This window comes from Typopeltis vanoorti, chromosome 7 (genome assembly GCF_054136105.1).
Source record: "Typopeltis vanoorti isolate ZY-2024b chromosome 7, IOZ_Tvanoo_1.0, whole genome shotgun sequence".
Lineage (NCBI taxonomy): Eukaryota > Metazoa > Arthropoda > Arachnida > Uropygi > Thelyphonidae > Typopeltis > Typopeltis vanoorti.
The window spans coordinates 84,196,009-84,214,364 of NC_143555.1; the positions used below are offsets into that span (position 1 = coordinate 84,196,009).

General features: G+C 35.9%; 1 protein-coding gene across 2 annotated transcripts in view; it reads left to right on the forward strand.

Moving 5' to 3' along the window:
* Positions 1–18,356, forward strand: part of LOC150104821 (glutamate receptor 1-like) — a 301,010-nt gene that overhangs the window by 191,759 nt on the left and 90,895 nt on the right. For both annotated transcript variants that reach the window (XM_090395997.1, XM_090395998.1), the window contains exon 11: positions 11,593–11,761. In XM_090395997.1, the coding sequence (XP_090252123.1) occupies positions 11,593–11,761 (169 nt within the window). The remainder of the gene's footprint in view (positions 1–11,592; positions 11,762–18,356) is intronic.

Sequence of the window (18,356 nt, forward strand, 5' to 3'; positions counted from 1 at the left end):
TCTCCTTCAATTCTGATGACTCGAGACATGAGACAACAATGTGACAAGAATGTGTTTGTCTCATGAAGGCAAACACATTGTTGGGCGTTTCAAAACAATGAAGAGACAAAAAACATGATATAAAAACGTTTCATATTTCAACTTATCTTTTTATATATATAGAATAGATTTAAATTGTTCCTTAATTTCTAATACCATTAAATGTTAGCCACAGAGTAGCAAAAAAAAGAATGCATTTTGTAATATTTGCTTTCATTCCTTTGTCACTTCATGTAACACTCTAATTGTTATGTTTTTATTAGGAAGACAGGATGAGATACTTATCTTGGAATATATATGTTTTTCATATTAAATAATTTATTTTCCTATGTTCAATTTCCTAAAGATAGAGAAGTCAGTAGTGCAGTGCTCTCTGACTTGTGAGAAACATCTGTTAGCAGCATCAGCAAATTGTATCCCTTGAGTGAAAAAGATGAAAGTGATTTGAAGTAAAATGGATGCCTAGGGAAATCAAACAGGAATTGCAGTTTAAAAAAAAAAAAGTTATGAAAGGCATATAAAGATAGAGAGGTGGAGAACAATTCAATTGCACGAGTAATATAAGGCTCAAGCTAGAATGGTGAGTAGTGTATAGTGTTGAGAGAAAAATTATGCAAAAGGAAACTAGCATTATGATCCAAGGAAAATCCCAAAGAGATCTTCTATGTGACCAGTAGGTGGAGAAGTGATTGTGGACAAATGACCCTGCTGGATGGAGATGATAGTTGAGTGACCAATGTAAATGATGTAGTGCAGTTGTTTGATATTAATTTTATTATGGTGTTTCATCCTTGTAAAGCTGATTTTATTCCCAGAGGAATAGGATTCAAGGCCTAATAGTGAATAAAGAGAATGTGTTCCAAATACTGAGCACTGTAGATATCAGTAAGGCAGTAGGATTAAATGGGATTTCACCACATGTTTTAATTGCTAAGGGACATTCTTGTTTTAGTAATCTGGTGGCCTTTTATAATAAAGTTGGAAGAGTAGTGGATAAAGAAAAAGCATACACTGTCAGTTTTTGCAAAAGCATTTGATAAGGTTCTGCATGAAAAGTTACTATTTAAATTAAAGCATATGGGTTTAGATAGCTGGTTAGTAGGTTAGATTGGAAAGTGATTTTTTGAAAGATATCAGAGAGTTATAAATTGGTGAGCAGTATCCAGATAATATCGTCAACATAAAGATTGAAAAGCAATGGTTCCAACTAGGAACCATTGCTTTTCAATCTTGATGTTGACGATATTATCTGGATAGGGAGATATTCAATTGTTTACAGATAAGGCGTTACTTATAGTACTGATGTTATTGCTCTTCAGGAGAATTTAAATAAGATGGTTGAAGTTCAGAAGCCATGTTGCAAAGTTGCAAAAGTTGCAGCAAAGAGAATTGCTGCAACATTGAAGAAAACTAACTATCAGAGATAAGAGAGTGGTAGTATAGTACCATTGTATAAAGTTTTAATCAGGCCACATCTGGTTTACTCTGCTCAGATTTGGTCACAAGGATTTGGAGGGGTAGCGATAAATCAGAGTGAATAACAAAAATTATATCGAGACTGTAAAACATTGGTTATGAGGATAGACTGATGGCATGTAATCAGCAAAGTCTGGTGGAAAGGAGACAAAGAAGTAATATGATTGAGACATTTAAGCTGTTGAGAAGTATTTACTGGAAGGACACCTGGAGAGTTTTTTCATATAGTAGAATGAGAGGAAGGAACAAGGACAAGAGGTCATCCCCGGGAAGTTGCAAAAAAGATGTAGCGAATAAGAAGATAAGAAGTAAGATTTTTACATGGAGAGTGGTAGAAGCATGGATTTGCAGGAGACAGTAAACAAGTTTAATGAGTGTATGATAGATTTTGTGTTATTTATTTGGACCTCCCATGATGAGTCTTCTGAATTCATGGAGGATTGGAATAATAATAATAATTTTTATTATTATTATTAAAATTACTTATTATTATTATTATTACATGACATCTCCAGGGAGCCGAAAGATCATCGAGGGCCTACTCTACAACTCTCTGTCTCCACCACTCATTCCACCAACAATGAATTGCAACTGCCATCATCATCATCATCTACACTAACGCCATCTACTGCCCACCACCACTAGTATTTTAAGAAACAATCACAAACATCCATACCCATGGCAGGATTTGAACCTGCAGCCTTTTGGCTGGAGAGCCGATACGCTAACCACTCGGCCAACTAGTGTTGACAAATAGAACCTGTATGTTAGTACTACTACTCCTTGGCATTACAGTCCATTTAGGACCTGGGCCTGTCTCAGGATAGCTTTCCATTCTTCACGATTCTGTGTCTTGCTCCTCCAGTTCTTTACTCTCATTTTCTTTAAATCATCCTCCACATCGTCAAGCCATCTCCTTTTCGGTCGTCCTCTGGACCTAGATCCACCTGGTCCAGACATGAAGACCTTTTTTACGGCTCTATTATCTCCCATTCGCTGAACATGTCCTAGCCATCTCAGTCTTCTCACCTTTATTTCAGTAATAATATCCACTTCATTGAATTTCTCCATTATTTCTTTGTTATTCCTCACTCTCCAAAGTCCATTCTCATTAATTGGGCCAAAGATCTTTCTTAATACTTTTCGTTCCCATATTTGTAATTGGTTTTGATCTCTCTGGATCATTGTCCATGTTTCGCAGCAGTACAAAAGCACAGGTTTGAGGATTACTTTATATAGCTGGATTTTACTTTTTATCGAAATCAAATTCGATTTTAATAGTGGTTGAATACTATAATAAGTTCTATTTGCAGCAGCTATTCTATAGGTAATTTCAATTGACATATCATTACTTTCTGTTATTACTGAACCCAAATATTTGAAATGCTGGACTTGTTCAAAGGTTTCTTCGTCTACTGTGAAACTTTGGCTGTTTCCCAATTTTTGTTTATTTCTGGCAACAATTAAGTATTTTGTTTTAGTTTCGTTTGTTTGTAGTCCCATTTTCCTTGCCTCCTCTCTCATTTGTCTATAACCTTCTCTAAGGCTTCTCTCAGTCCTTGCAATACAGTCTACATCTTCCGCAAAAGCCAAAAGCTGTAGACTTCTATTCATAATAGTTCCACCTCTGTTTATAATTACATTTCGTATTACCCTTTCAAGACATAGGTTGAAAAGCATTGTTGATAGTTGATCTCCTTGTCGTAATCCTTTGGTAATCCTGAACTCAGGTGTGAGTTCGCCCTGTATTTGCACTCTACCCATGGTATTTCTGAGTGTCATTTTAACTAATCTTATCAGTTTAGGTGGAATTTGGAATTCCTTCATGACTTTAAATAGCTTATCTCTATCGATGTTATCATAGGCTTGTTTAAAGTCCACAAACAAATGGTGCAGATTGATATTGAACTCGTAGCATTTCTCCATTATAGTTCGTACTGTAAAAATCTGGTCTGTTGTTGATCTATCATACCTAAAACCACATTGGTAGTCGCCCAGCGTTTTTTCTATAAATGGTTCCAATCTAGTTGCCAGTACCCTTGCAAATATTTTGTAAATTACTGCTAACAGTGATATTCCTCTATAATTTTGGCACAGAGACTTGTCATTTTTCTTATGTATAGGAACGATAATAGCAGTGTACCATTCAGTAGGCATAGATTCAGTTTCCCATACCTCTGACAAGCACTTATGTATTTTGATTAATAGTGACTGCCCACCATATTTTAATAGCTCAACTGGTATTCCATCTTCACCAGGTGCTTTATTATTTTTCATTCTCTTTAGGGCTAATTCCACCTCGTTTAATTCTGGTGCTTCCTCTGTCTCAGCTTTTCCCATACTTGCCAGGGGTTCGTTAAACTCGTATTCTTCTGGAACGTCATTTTCCAAGCTTGTTTTGTCCTGAAGGAGATCTTCAATATATTCTGCCCACCTTCTCAAAATGTCCTCCTTTTCACTGAGCAAGTTTCCCTCATGGTCTCTGCAGAAAGTTGTTCTGGGTTGAAATCTGCCTTTAATTTCCTTTATCTTATTATGCATTTTCTTAATTTGTCCTGTATTCTTCAAAATCTCAATTTCATTTAGCCTTGACTTTTCCCACTCACGTTTCTTTCTTCTACAAATCTTTTTGGCTTGTTTTCGTTTTTCTCTATATTCATTCTCATTTGCTCGAGTTTTTCGTCCAAGCATCTTTAGACGAGCTGTATTTCTGTCTTCAACACATTTTCTACATTCCAAATCATACCATTCATTTCTTTTATCTTTGTTTCTGAATCCCAGGACTTCTTCGGCCACTTTAGAAATTTTATTCTTGGTCCATTCCCATTTTTTATCTATAGTCATATTATTTATATGTTCATCCTCATTTATTTCTTCTCCCAATCTGTCAATATATTTTTGTCTGATTTTTCCATCTTTTAATTTTTGGATGTCATATCTTGGTGTTCTCTTTCCTCTACCTACTTTATTAATTTTTATCCTTTGTTTATATTTAATTCTTAACAAGTAATGATCCGTATCACAATCCGCTCCTCTAAAACTTCTTACATCAATGATATCTGTCGCATGTCGTCTATCAATCATCACATGATCTATCTGATTTTCCGTTTTTCCATCTGCCGATCTCCAGGTAACTTTATGTACTTTTTTATGTGGAAAACAGGTTGTACATATGATCATATTTTTGCTACTTGCAAAATCAATTAGTCTCATGCCATTTTCATTACTTTCTTCGTGTGCGCTATCTCTTCCAATTGTTGGTCGGAAGGTCTCTTCCTTTCCTATTTTGGCATTCATGTCTCCTAGAACCATTTTTACATCATGTTTCGGTGCCTGATCATGTATCTTCTCCAATAATTCATAGAAATTCATCCTGTCTTCTTCACAAGAGTCCTCAGTTGGTGCGTGTGCACATATAAGTGAAATATTGAATATCTTAAACTTTATTCTCAGTACACAAAGTCGTTCATTAACTGGTCTAAAATCAAGAACCAAGTGTTTCCATTTTTTATTAACCGAAAATGCGGTGCCAAAGGCTTTTTGATCTCCTCCACTGTAAAAAATAGTATGTGTTCTGGTATCAAATATGCCACTTCCTTTCCATCTCACCTCCTGCAATGCTGTTATCTGCACTCTATATCTCTGTAGTTCCTCACACACTCTCTTCAATGTTCCTGGTCTGTTCAGGCTCAAGACATTCCAGCTTCCAAACCAATATTCATAATCCTTTTTCTGTTGTCCAAGTTGTTCCGCGAAGTACGTCTGGCTAATTTTCCTTTTGACTTTCTTAACAAATGAGTTTTTACAGGACAGGGTTGTTAGCCCTGCGCCCAACCTTACAAGAAGGAACCCGGCTATACCCCCGGGGTACTGGGTACCCATTTTAGTCGCCTTTTACGACATGCATGGGCTACAATGGGACTATTCTTTAACCCTGGTCACCACACGGGGTCTGTATGTTAGTACTAACATTAATACTAACTTGAAAGTTGTTGTTAATATGCTCATTAAACATATCACGTTCCTTCTTTCTTCTTGACCACTTGCTTCCACATAGCGCTGATGTACTATAGGTTTTGCAGCTTCTTATGAGTTAGGCTGATATACAAAAAAAAAATACAAGGTGTTTCAAAAGGGGTTATACAAATTTGAATGACAATAGAAAGTAAATAGCGATAGATGAACAATTTTTATTACTGTGCAAATGTAGCATAACACTTGAAGTTTCAACACACAGTTAAAGTTCAATATGACTGCCTTCAGTAATTCCGCAGATGTCCCATCTGTAATCATTTTCTTGGCAGTAATTCTGGAATGCAGTTCATCCAAATTGGCTGGTAGTGGTGGTACAAGCACTTGATCTTTCACAAAGCTCCACAAGAAAAAATCTAACAGTGTGAGGTCGGGGGAACACAATGGCCATGCTACAGGTGCCTCCTCTACCAATCCTTCTTCTTGGAAAAGAGGTGTCTAGGTATGACCTTACATCTATCAGGTAATGAGGAGATGCTCCCTCTTGCTGGAAATGTAAGCGTCCGTCATGATCATCATCATCATCTATTTGTGGTATTAGGTACCCTTGTAGCATGTCCAGATACACACCACCAGTAATGGCAGATTCTGAAAAAAAGAAGAGTCCATACACTTTCATCTTGCTTATGGCACAAAAAACATTAGCCTCTGTGGCCATGAACATCTTCTGTGATAGCGTGTGAATTTTTGCTTCCCCAAATTCAGCAGTTGTGAGTGTTTACTTGCCCACTTATGCAAAAAGTGCACTCGTCACTGAAAACAGTCATGTCCAAACAGTCCTCATTTTGTTGTATCCTGCTGATCATTTCCTTACAGAAATCGTCTACATTTCCTTAAATGTAGACAATGTCATAAAACATGCCACGCAGTCACATGTGGAATTCCAATTTGACGAGATGCCCATCTGGTTAATTTTTCAGGACTTCTCTGGAAATTTTCCCAAACTTCTTTCACAACAGCATCGGCAGCACGAGGCCTTCCCATTGACCTTGTATGACACAGAACAACCTGTTTTCACAAAATTCTTGTGCTATGTTTTAATCGTGTGCCTTCTAAGAGGTTCTTTGCCATATTGAATGTGGAAATTCCTCTGAATGTATCATTACAGACTTCATTTTCTCAAACCAAAACACAATGTGCTCACTCTGCACCATTGAAAGTTGCCATTTTCCAACAGTATGATGTATCACACCATCTAGTGTTGTTATTTGGTAATAAAGTTATGTGACCAAAAATTGATGTGTTTCACTACATTATAACACTCACTCAGTTTTTGTACATCTTCTGAGTTATTCTCTGTTTTCCTGCACAGTTGTATACGCCCTTTTGAAACACCCTGTATACGTATATATATATATATATATATATTTTTTTTTTTTTCACCCTAATATATTTTATATATATATATAATATATCAACATGTGTATATCAGTTGTATTCTGGATATTTTGCTGTATTTTCATTGAGAGTTTAATAGGAATAAAGATTCAGTGAAGAATACCTGTGCATATATATATATATAATATATCAACATGTGTATATCAGTTGTATTCTGGATATTTTGCTGTATTTTCATTGAGAGTTTAATAGGAATAAAGATTCAGTGAAGAATACCTGTGCAACGTTTTTAAACTAAAACAAGTTTTACAAACTGACAATCATATTGTTAAGTTCTGAATGAGACTAAAATTAAATTATTTCACGTTTCCTACAGACTTAACATGGGCTTGCATTTTTGAATCAATTATTGATATATCAGATATGCTAAATTGTTGTAAAGTGCTTAAATGCTTAACCCTTACTGCTCGTGTGTAAGTACTTATAAATTGCTGGGAGAACGGATAATCCGATTTAGTAAAAGTGACCGGAATCTAAAACACGTGCAGCAAGTAGTACACGTGCACCCTTTTGGTAAGCATGCTGTCTCCCCCCCACACACACACTCATACATTCCGTAGATCATGCTAGAATTCCGTGTGCGGCACTGAGTTATGGGTGACATAGAGGTGAATGTGTGGCACGCAATTTAAAAAGTTGTGTAGCGCCCAGAAACGCTCTCTTTTCACTCGGGATCTCATGCCTTCCTGCAGTTATGCTGTTGTGTGTGGAATCTCCTCGTGGCAACTTTTAGTTCTCTGTTTTTGATGCGGATTCGAGACAATGACTGAGGAACTGTGCCGTGAAATTCCCGAAAGTTTACTGGTCAATAATCAGCTCAGCAGAAGATAGTCACCGATGCTTACGGAAATATCATTGCAATGTTAAACCAGTTCACCAGAGAACAACATCTACCTAATTTAGGCGGCAGAGATAAGTACAGCTCGAAATCTTGAAGAATGCCTCAAAAAAATAGCAGAATGAACTTGGAGTCGAAAGTTATTGTCCAGACAAGATATGTGATGTGGCCAAACAATTCCCCAGCAGTTGGTAATGTACAGTCTATGTTGTTTTTTTTGTAAATGTGTAATAAGAAGAATGTCTGTAACTTTAGGAAGGACTCTAGAGATTGTTTCTTTTAATGGTAGAGTAATTATGAGAACTTTGTGAATGAATTAGTGCGAGAGCACGTGGAGCCTAGAGATTGTTTCTTTTAATGATAAAGAAATCTTGAGAATTTTGTAAATGAAATAGTGTGAGAGCACGTGGAGTTATCTTAGTTATTCAATTAACAAATGTCCTTAGTATCGGAGAATGAGTTGGATCTATCAAGTAGAATTTTTTAACTATGTATGAAGTTCTTTGTTAGGCATACTATGATAGAGATAGAGAATTGAATAATTAATACTCATTCCTTAAAAATAACAGATTACTTAATTCTGTGTAGAACCATAATGTGTAAGATGTTTCAATTGAATTAAATGCTTTGCTTTTTTAAGTTTAACTGATGACTTGCCTGATTTTCTTCTCTGTTGCACTTGCTCATAAAATACGGACCACAGCGGGAGATTAATTTATAGAGAGGCTACGACTGCAATAGTAATTTATAGTGAAGTAAGATTGCATCCTAAACTGAGTTCTGGTTCCTTGATTCTACACTCTTTGATAATCTAGGATTCAGGGTGGCACAGTGGAAAAAATAAATTTTCCCTGAATCTGAAGAAGGAATTAGAACCAGTGTTGAGACAAAGGAATTGGTATTGGTCATTAGAATTCCCTTTATCCCCCAAACCACCAGCATCGGTCTTATATGTCAAGATCGGCCAAGAGAAATATAGAAGTTAAGAGAATAAAGTCTTACTAGAGAAGGATTTTACTAGGGCATAGATACAAGTGCAATATAAGTGTAATTAAGATTTAAAGAGAATAATACGTAAGATAAATAAAGGTGAAATTAAATTTTACAATGGCGACATAGAAAAAGGACAAGACAATAGAAATAGACACAAAAGGATAATAAAATTTTACAATATACAGGCAAATCATCTATGAGAACACATGCAATTTAGTGTCACTGTGTGTAATTTGAGAGTCAAATAGGGAAGATGTGAGATCTGTGTTGTACAGTAGAGTTGAGTGCCCCTCCCACGATTTGCTTATTTGGTCTATTTTCCAAAAGTTTCAGAAAACTGTTAAAAAATAATATTAAATATGGTATGGCGCAAGAAAAAAAAAAAAACAGTACCAAATTTTGACATCCCCTTCAATACATACACTGTGAGATATGCCATTCATCTGCATGTACATTAATAGAAGAGCACGTGTAGAATCTAGGACAGTATTTCCTAACGTATTTTGGATCATGCCTCACCTCAACTCCTCAAAGATTTTGATGTCCTCCCCCCCTTGCCAACAATGGTGAGCGTTTTGAGTATATCAGTGATGAGGTGACGAATGCAACATCACTTTCTAATTGTCCCCACATATTCAAATTGCCTCCATGTGGGGCATATGCTCCACGTTGAGAAACGCTGGTCTAGGGTCTAGCATTAGTGTGTTGAGATTGGAAAAAAGACATTTATTGTTGAGCATTATTTTCATTCATACAGAATTGGTAGAGCAAATGGTACAAGCTTATATGTTTATGAGCAGTTAGTTCATTATTTCCGTAATTGTGCCCCAAGCAATAGTGTAATCATTGCCTTAATTATGAGTTTCTGACATACTGGGAGTGTTCTGCCTCGGTGCAAAGGGTATTCAGAGAGACCATGAACTGTTAACACAAATGAGAATCACGAGTGTGTGTGCTGGAGCAAGTGTTACAGTCTCCAAAATACAGTCAGTGCTAAACAGCAGTAAAACTTTGGATACCAAGGCAGTCATTAAAGAGAATCCTTAAGGAGCTGGGTGCCTTTTTGCATGTCCTTCAGGTGGATCAGTGTTTAACAGTAACAGATTATGCTTCATAGTGAGAAATACTATGCATGCATGCTGGCCAATGTCTATGAAGATCTGTTTTTCCTCCATAACATCTGGTTCTCAGAAAGTGTATTTCCATCTAAGCAGTCATGTAAACAGATGAACCTATAGGTTTCTCAGTTTCTTGAGACCTGAATTTGACCAAGAGAAACTTCTTCGCAGTGGGGTCGCCTCATGGTGTGTGTCTGTGATTTCCAGCCATGGCATAATTGGGCCCTATTTCATTGAAGAGGGTGGTGTAACCATGACTTTGAATAGCAAATGCTACATCGAGAATGTGTTGGTTCTATTCACCCGGGATTTGCATAGGTGTCATTGATGCCTTTTTTTTGGAGTATTTTGAAGGAATGGGTTTTCCACCATGACCCTGCTTTCAAGCCTTGAAGAACTGAAGGATAAAATTACATGATATGTCCAGCAGATGTCCCAACCTTTGTTTTCCAAGATGACAGAAACTTCTGCATGAACTTCGAAACCTGTCTTGAAAGACAAGGTGCCCATTTTGAGCAAGAAATCTGCCATTTGTTAATACTTTATTCAACCAAGATTCCACCGAATTTGTGCATATATTTCTTTGATAATAAACACACATCCTTTTGTATTCATCAATTTAATTAGCATAATTAATTTAATTATGAAAAAGCTATATAGCCTACTTTCGTTTAGGAGTGCTCCTTTTTCACAATGCCATAGGCTTTTTTTACTCAAAAACTTAGGGCATTACTGATGTGTTATAAAATCCAATATATGAAGAAAAATATAGGAGGAAAATTCGGACATACCTTTTTGGATGTTGCTGGCTGTCTCCTTATGCATTCATCTGCTGTTAAGCTGTTAAAGGAAGGGAGTTTGGGAAGAGTGGGGGGAGGGGGGGGTAAAGCAATGTGGGAGAATTATTTGAAGAAACCTGGGTTTTTTATATATATAATATTATTATTATTAAGGGTAGGGTGGGAAAAGAGCGCTTTGGGAGGGTGGGTGAGAGAAGGATCTGAAATAGAAACTATTTTTTGGGGAAGAGGAAGGATTGATGGGAAAAGGTCAGGGATGGGAGTAACGGGGCGTGAGCCGTTTTGACAGTGCGTCGTCTTCGGAACTCGTGGGGAAAGTGGAGGCTACGAGACATAGCCTCCACTTCCCCCCCCCATGAGTTCCGAAGATGATGCACTGTCGAAACGGCTCACACCACATTATAGCCTCCACTTCCCCCACAAGTTCCAAAGACAATGCACTATCCAAACGGCTCACACCCTGTTACTCCCACCCCCCTGACCTTTTCCCATCAATCCTTCCTTTAATCCACTTTTCTCAAACCCCCTTCCTTTAACAGCTTAACAGCAGATGAATGCATATCGCCGGGTTAAGGAGACAGCCAACAAAATCCAAAAAGGTATGTCCGAATTTTTCTCCCATATTATTCTTCATATATCGATTTTTATAACACGTCAGTAATGCCCTAAGATTTTAAGTAAAAAAGCCAATGACATTGTAAAAAGGGGGCACTCCTAAACGAAAGTAGGCTATATAGCCATAAAAATAATAGTTACTTAGAGGAGTAACATGGGGATTTTCCCAGAAATAATACCTATAATTAATTTAAATTTCATTAAAAATTAGTAAATTTATAACACACACACACACACACACACACAAAAATTAACTTTTCCGTTTTTTTTGTTTCATGCATAGGTCAGTTTCATCTCGAATTTTGAGTGCATCATGGTGGTTCTTCACACTATTAGTAATATCACTTTATATTGCAAATATGACATCTTTAATAGTGATATCTAATTTTGAATCAGTCTTCAGAATGCATTATAATTCTCTTGCTTCAAGGACTGTTGCATCTGTTATTCAGGTATTAGTTTCAATTTTTGTATAATTAATAGTACTAAAATTTATAAGTTTTCTTAAAATATGAATTTATTTTAAATAACTCTTGTAAATTTGCAGTTACATAATAATAAATACACATTGTTACATTAATCAGATGTTCTTAATAATCTTTGAAGTTTATATTTTATGTTAGTAGTTTTTATTTCAAAAACTTCCATCAAATTTACAAATTGATGGAAGTTTTTTCACTTGGCTATGCTACCAATTATATATGTGGTTTAATCCTTTATCCAAGTGTAAACAAACAAAGTTTGTGCCTGAAGTATTTTCAGGATGAGGCAACTTTTGGCAAAGGTGGTATAAGTTCTCATCACTTGCCTTAGTATTCGACAATGCAAAGCACATATCCTTGCAGACATGTATAATATAATGCTATGCATTACGGGAAAGGTTACTACCCAGCCCGGTTTCGACCTTGGTAGCATAGCCAAGTGAAAAACTTCTATCAACTCATCTCTAATCCAGAGAATTTTAATAAGATGTGACACATTTTAGCAACTGGCATATGGAAATATGACTTCTCCATTACTCCCACCTTAGTATCACCACCTCTGGGCCTGGCTCCAACTGATGAGACCTCAATAAAGATTGAAACCAGTTTGGGTAGCAACCTTTCCCTTAATGAATAGCATTATACATGTCCACAAGGATATGTGTGCACAGCATTGTGGGATACTAAGGCAAGTGATGAGAACTTATACCACCTTTTGCCACGAGTTGCCCCTGTCCTGAAAATACTTCAGGCACAACTTTGTTTGCTTACACTTGGATAAAGGATTAAACCAAATATATAATTGGAAGCATTTACAAACTTTTTTTGACCATAGAACACTTTTCATTTCACGAAAAACATGGAATAGTCATAACATTAAGGGATTTATTTCACAAAAGCAAGCAAAAATTTATCAGGTTAAAACACATTAGAAAGACATTTTTATCCATTAAGAAACATTATTTCATGGTCAAAATACTATTTATTTATTATTATTATTATTACCCAAAACCCCATGCAGTCAAAGACTCATCTAGGAGGTCCTTTTATTATACACACACACAGCTCACCATATGTGCTTTAACCCTCCTACTGGCCAATGAAATAGCAAGATCACCCCAGAATTTTTCATGGATCAAAACTTCATTGGCATTCTATCTTTTATCAAGTATTTACCCTTCTCTGCTGTTAATCCTTTAATGGTGATTTTAGAGCCATTAGAGGATTAACTGTGGTCGAGCGACTTTTGAGTCACTTGTCTTTATATGTACTGTGTTACTTGGAATTTTCTTCATTGTACTAGGATATTTGATCGTGGGTTTTTTTTTTTTTTTTCACAATTTATTTATTGTGTCCCTTTCAAAAATAGAAGTTTCACATCTGTCAAAATAAATAATCAATCCTGAAATGACCACAGATCAGCCTTTGCAATGAATATATTTTAGTAATAGTAAATTTCCTTCACTTTACTGACAATATAGATTTATTTCATGAATTTTCAAATGTTTGTTTACATATAAAATATTTTGTCAGATATTTATATTTTTAAATAACATTTAGTGATATAAATATGACAATTTTGCTTTTTCTTTGCAAAATACCTTTATATGGATTGTCACATTTCAATTTTAGGAATGATTTATTATTTTTTTTTTATTTTTTATGAACAACAAATGATTATAAATTTCATTACTCGGTTTCCAATATTGTGTCTTTTTAGTATCAAAAATTTATACCTAATGGTATTTTATCAGAGACCCTTCGCCTTCTTATTTTGCTTAAAATCGCAAGATTTTTTTTTTTTTTTATAGGATGCACATTACTATAATATCCAGTGCTTAATCAATGTAGATATGTTGAAAATATAATAGGAAGGATATCTTGTATGGAATGATTCAAAATTTATCCTCATTTTTAGGATTTTTTATTGCAACCCCTCTCTTGTCCTGGAACTGAGTTGCATAACTACTTTAAATTTCTACAGCTTTGAAAGCTTTCAGAGAGTATTCAAAATCTCTTATTTCAGTTTACTGTTTTGACAAAAGAAATAAAGCAATAATATTGTTGTTGTATATTCGAAGCTTCTAATTCTGTACTCTTTCTTTGCATCTGAAATCAGCTTCAACGGTCTGCTGAAATTATTCTAAGATTTAGAAATACTATGCTTTATTTTCAATATGTAAAACTGTATACCACACAAAGAAAGTTCAGTTGTGTTATTTTTGCTTCTTTTTTTTTTTTTTTTAAAAAAAATCTAAACATTACTACTTCTATTGCTGCTGGTTGCTATTTCTGAAATACGTCTTAGAAATGCTGAACAATAATCCTCTTACTTGGAGGAAAAGCTAAAAGTCTTAGATTACTCTTTGAGAAACGCAAGACAGAAAGTTTCCGTGAAGTTGCACTAAATTGTTTGACGCAATTTAGTGCAACTGAAAACGAAACAAGAACGTCTTGTTTCGTTTTCAGTTGTTCAGATGCTAACACAGAAAAACTGACATTTCTTTTACAGGCTGATGCAGTATTTATGTCAAAAATGATTTCTTTATTTATAGTGATCAGTTTCACTTTTATTATCGAAAAATTCTAAATTATTTGATTCAATTATCTTGAAAAAAATTACTGCTATTGCTGCTGCTGCTTTGCTTGCATCTCACAAATGAATTGTATATTGGGTACTTTCAAATATTCCTTTCTGTCCACTAACAAGTTGTAGACTAATGGAGATTACTAACCCCCCCCACACACACACACTGGAAATCAGATCAAAAGAACATGCCCAGCAGGCAGCACACTAAAGTGCCTCGTGCAATAACTGAATATTTTACAAGCAGAAATTCCTTGTTTTGTTTTTCCATTTTTCTGATTGATTAGCAGACATTCGAAACATATTATTCTGATATTGCATTTGTAGGATGACAGTGTTTTTAAATATTAATTTCCCCTATTACCCAATGTCACATAACTTCCTGATTTATAATAATGAGGAAATAATATGTATATTTTCTTATTTATAATTTGCTAATTTATAATAATCAAAACTTACTTTCTGTGTCGAAAAATTAAACGTTATGTGGAACAATTATTATGGAAAAATCATGAATTAAAATAAAAAACTGTACCTATGTTTCATAAGAGTTTTCAGGTGTGTGGTAGTGTTGCAGCGGGAGGGGAGGGGGTTGTAAAACTATCAAAGTCAAAATAAAGTTCAATTCTAATGTGAAAATATGAAATTTCACATTTGATGCATGCACATATACATATTTTGTATCAGAGAATATACGCAAAAGTATCGCTTAAGAAAGTACTTTCAAATTGGAGAAAAATATAAAGTAGCAGAAAATATATAATGTACATATCAATTTAAATAATAATCCTTTATTTCATTTTCTAAAGACCGATTATACCGGGAAACCAAAAAGATCAAAGGGCAAAGAATGGTAGATTACTATATTTTGAAAAAACTTGGTGATATGATATGACAAAATTAGCACAAAAACATTAAACATTGGTTCTCCAAGGTAATGCAATATTTAAGTGAAGAAAGTATGCAAGGATTTATATTTTGTCCTGGAATTATAAACTGCACAATAAAAAGAGAAAAATAAAAATAATTTCTATATTTTTAGTCTTTCTAATATAACTAACAGTCAAGTTGCCCAGCATAAAACAAGGAACTGCGTTTCTTGTTATAGAGAACTGAGACTCAGCTTAGCGAGATAATCTGTTTAAGTGTTCTCTACAGTGTGGAGGATTATCTCACCTTCTAAAGGAGAGAACAGCCAAATTAAAATGCAGTTCTTACCATGTTCTTTCAACAGGTGTATTGAATCCTATCCAGATTTAGCTGGACGTATATATATACATCCTGGATGGTTGGAGGGTTAAACACACTCAAATTCACTGCAGACTACACACTCTCAGGAAGGGCATTCCAATCATTCACGACTCTGCATGAAAAAAAAAAAAAAAACTGCTTCTCACTCCACTATTCACACCATTTTTATACAGTTTCCAGGGATGACCTCTGGTTCTCCCCTGATCTCCCACTATTTTCTGTAGGACCTCTCTGGCATTGATCCTATTACAACCCCTTACTAACTTGTAGGTCTCTATCATATCTCCCCTCTTCCTCCTGTCCACCACACTCTGCAAGTTGCATCTTCTCAATCTTTCCTCATACTCGACATTCCAGAGGTTAGAAACTACCTTGGTCAGTTGCCTCTGGACCCTTTCCAACATTTCTTCGTCCTTCTAAAAACCAGGTGACCAAATATGGTCACAATAGTCCATGTATGGCCTAATCAAAGCGTTATAACAAGAACAAGAATCTCCCTATTTCTACAAGTCAGTGTCCTCCGCAATATTCCCAGAAGCCTTCGTGTTGTCAACACAGTTTTGGCTATGTGTCCCCAGATCGTTATCCACTATCACCCCCCAGATCTCATATTTCCTACACATCTGACAATATATCCTCACCAAGCATAAACTCTGCATCCCATTTTTGTTTTCCAAATTTTAAAATCTTACATTTTGCAACATTGAACTCACACTCCCATTTCCGTGCCCAATCACTCAATTTATTCAAGTCTTCTTGTAAGGCCACAACATCTTCTCAACTCTTCATGGTTCGTCACAACTTTGCATTATCTGAATAACTGAATAACTCCATCCAAATCTTCTCCAATATCATTAATATACAAGTTAAACAGCAATGGCCCTAAAACAGATCCCTGAGGCATACCACTAGTAACTTTCCTTTTCCTGGATATATCTCCCCCATACACAACTTGTTGATACCAATCAGATAGCCAGTCTCCAATCCAATGCACCAATCTAATATCCAACCCCATCTGCTCAAGTTTGACTATCAACTTATCATGCAGTAATCTATCAAAAGCCTTTGCGAAATCTAAGTATATTACTGTGTATCCTTCTCCTCTGTCCATGGAAGCAGTCACCTTATTGTAATAAATAAGTAGATTACTAAAACATGACCTCCCTTTAGCAAATCCATGCTCTCCATCAAAGATAATGCCATTGTTGTCAACCCAATTCTGGATCCTAGTTCTCACAAGCTTCTCCAACAACTTAACCACAACACCTGACACACAGATAAGCCTATAGTTTGATGCTTGAGTTCTATCACCTCCTTTATGAAGTGGCACAATCTTGCCCCTTCCACTCCTTAGGAACTTGACCCAGTGCAGAACTCGTATTAAAAAAATTTGTCAAGGCCGGCATCAACTCCCTGGCACATTCCTCCAGAATACGTAGTGATATATTATCAAGGCCAACAGCCTTATTTACATTTAGTTTGCTCAACTCCCCATACACTCAAAAAAATTGAAAGACCTTTATGAACTGCTTAATAAGTATCTCCACCACACCTTCTGTAACAGCTGTCTTTATACCATTTTCTTCAATCGATGTCATCTGTTCCATAATTATTCTTTCTTTTGCTGGCTTCATATCGAAAGAATTCCTTAGGATGCTTTTTGGCTTAATTAGCTAACTGCTGTTCATACCTCTCTTTAGCTACCCTCACCAACCAAGTCACCTGCCTTGCCTAGTCATGAAAATAGTTATTTCTACTCCTCTGATGCTGCCTTCATAATGCCCTTTTTCTCTGTATCGCATGCTTAATCTCTTTGTTCATCCATTTCACACCTATCATATTTAACCTACTTACCCTTGGAATACATTTAGACATTGCATCTACTAGATAGTGTTTGAAAATCCCGCTCCCCCCCCCCCCAGCTGCATTGATCTATTTTCCAGTAACTCCTAAATCCATGCTACACTTGTAAGCTGTATATTGAGCTCTTCATAATTACCCCCCCACACACCCCTTGTAGTTCCACATACACCCTTTTCTTACAGAGGTCCTCACACTGCTGGCAACCACCTAGGTAATCACCTCGTGGTCACTCTCATCAATTGGTGGGTGATTTGACACTTCATTTATAATTACATCCTCTGATGAAATGAACAATTCCAAGACTCTCAATCCTCGTGTGCCCTCTGTTACATACTGTCTGAGGTAGTTATCCCTCAAAAACTCAAGAAACTCATTTTCTTTATTTCCAGTTGCTATCTCATCATTCCAATCTATATTGCCATAATTAAGATCGCCCATAATGATCACTCTTTTCTTATTTGCTTGGCTAATTTGATTATACATATCATAGTCACTGCCATCCACATTTCCTGGTCTATAACAACATCCAACCAAGTATTTCATTCCATTCACCTCTATCTCACACCATACTGCCTCAAAACCACTGGCACTATTTCTGTCTTGCATCTCTACTTTGTATGGACATAACTCTTTCTCTATCATCAATAGCACTCCCCACTCCCTTTTTACCCCTTGTATCCTCACGAAACACATCATACCCTTCCATCTCTATTCCTGTCAGGATGTCGTCCTCATCTAACCATGTCTCACTTATTCCAACAATTTTTGGGCGAACAGACTCAATTAGTGCAATCATTTCATCTGCCTTGTTTCTTACACTTCTAGCATTTGTATACAAACACAACATCTCATTCCTGGATCTGC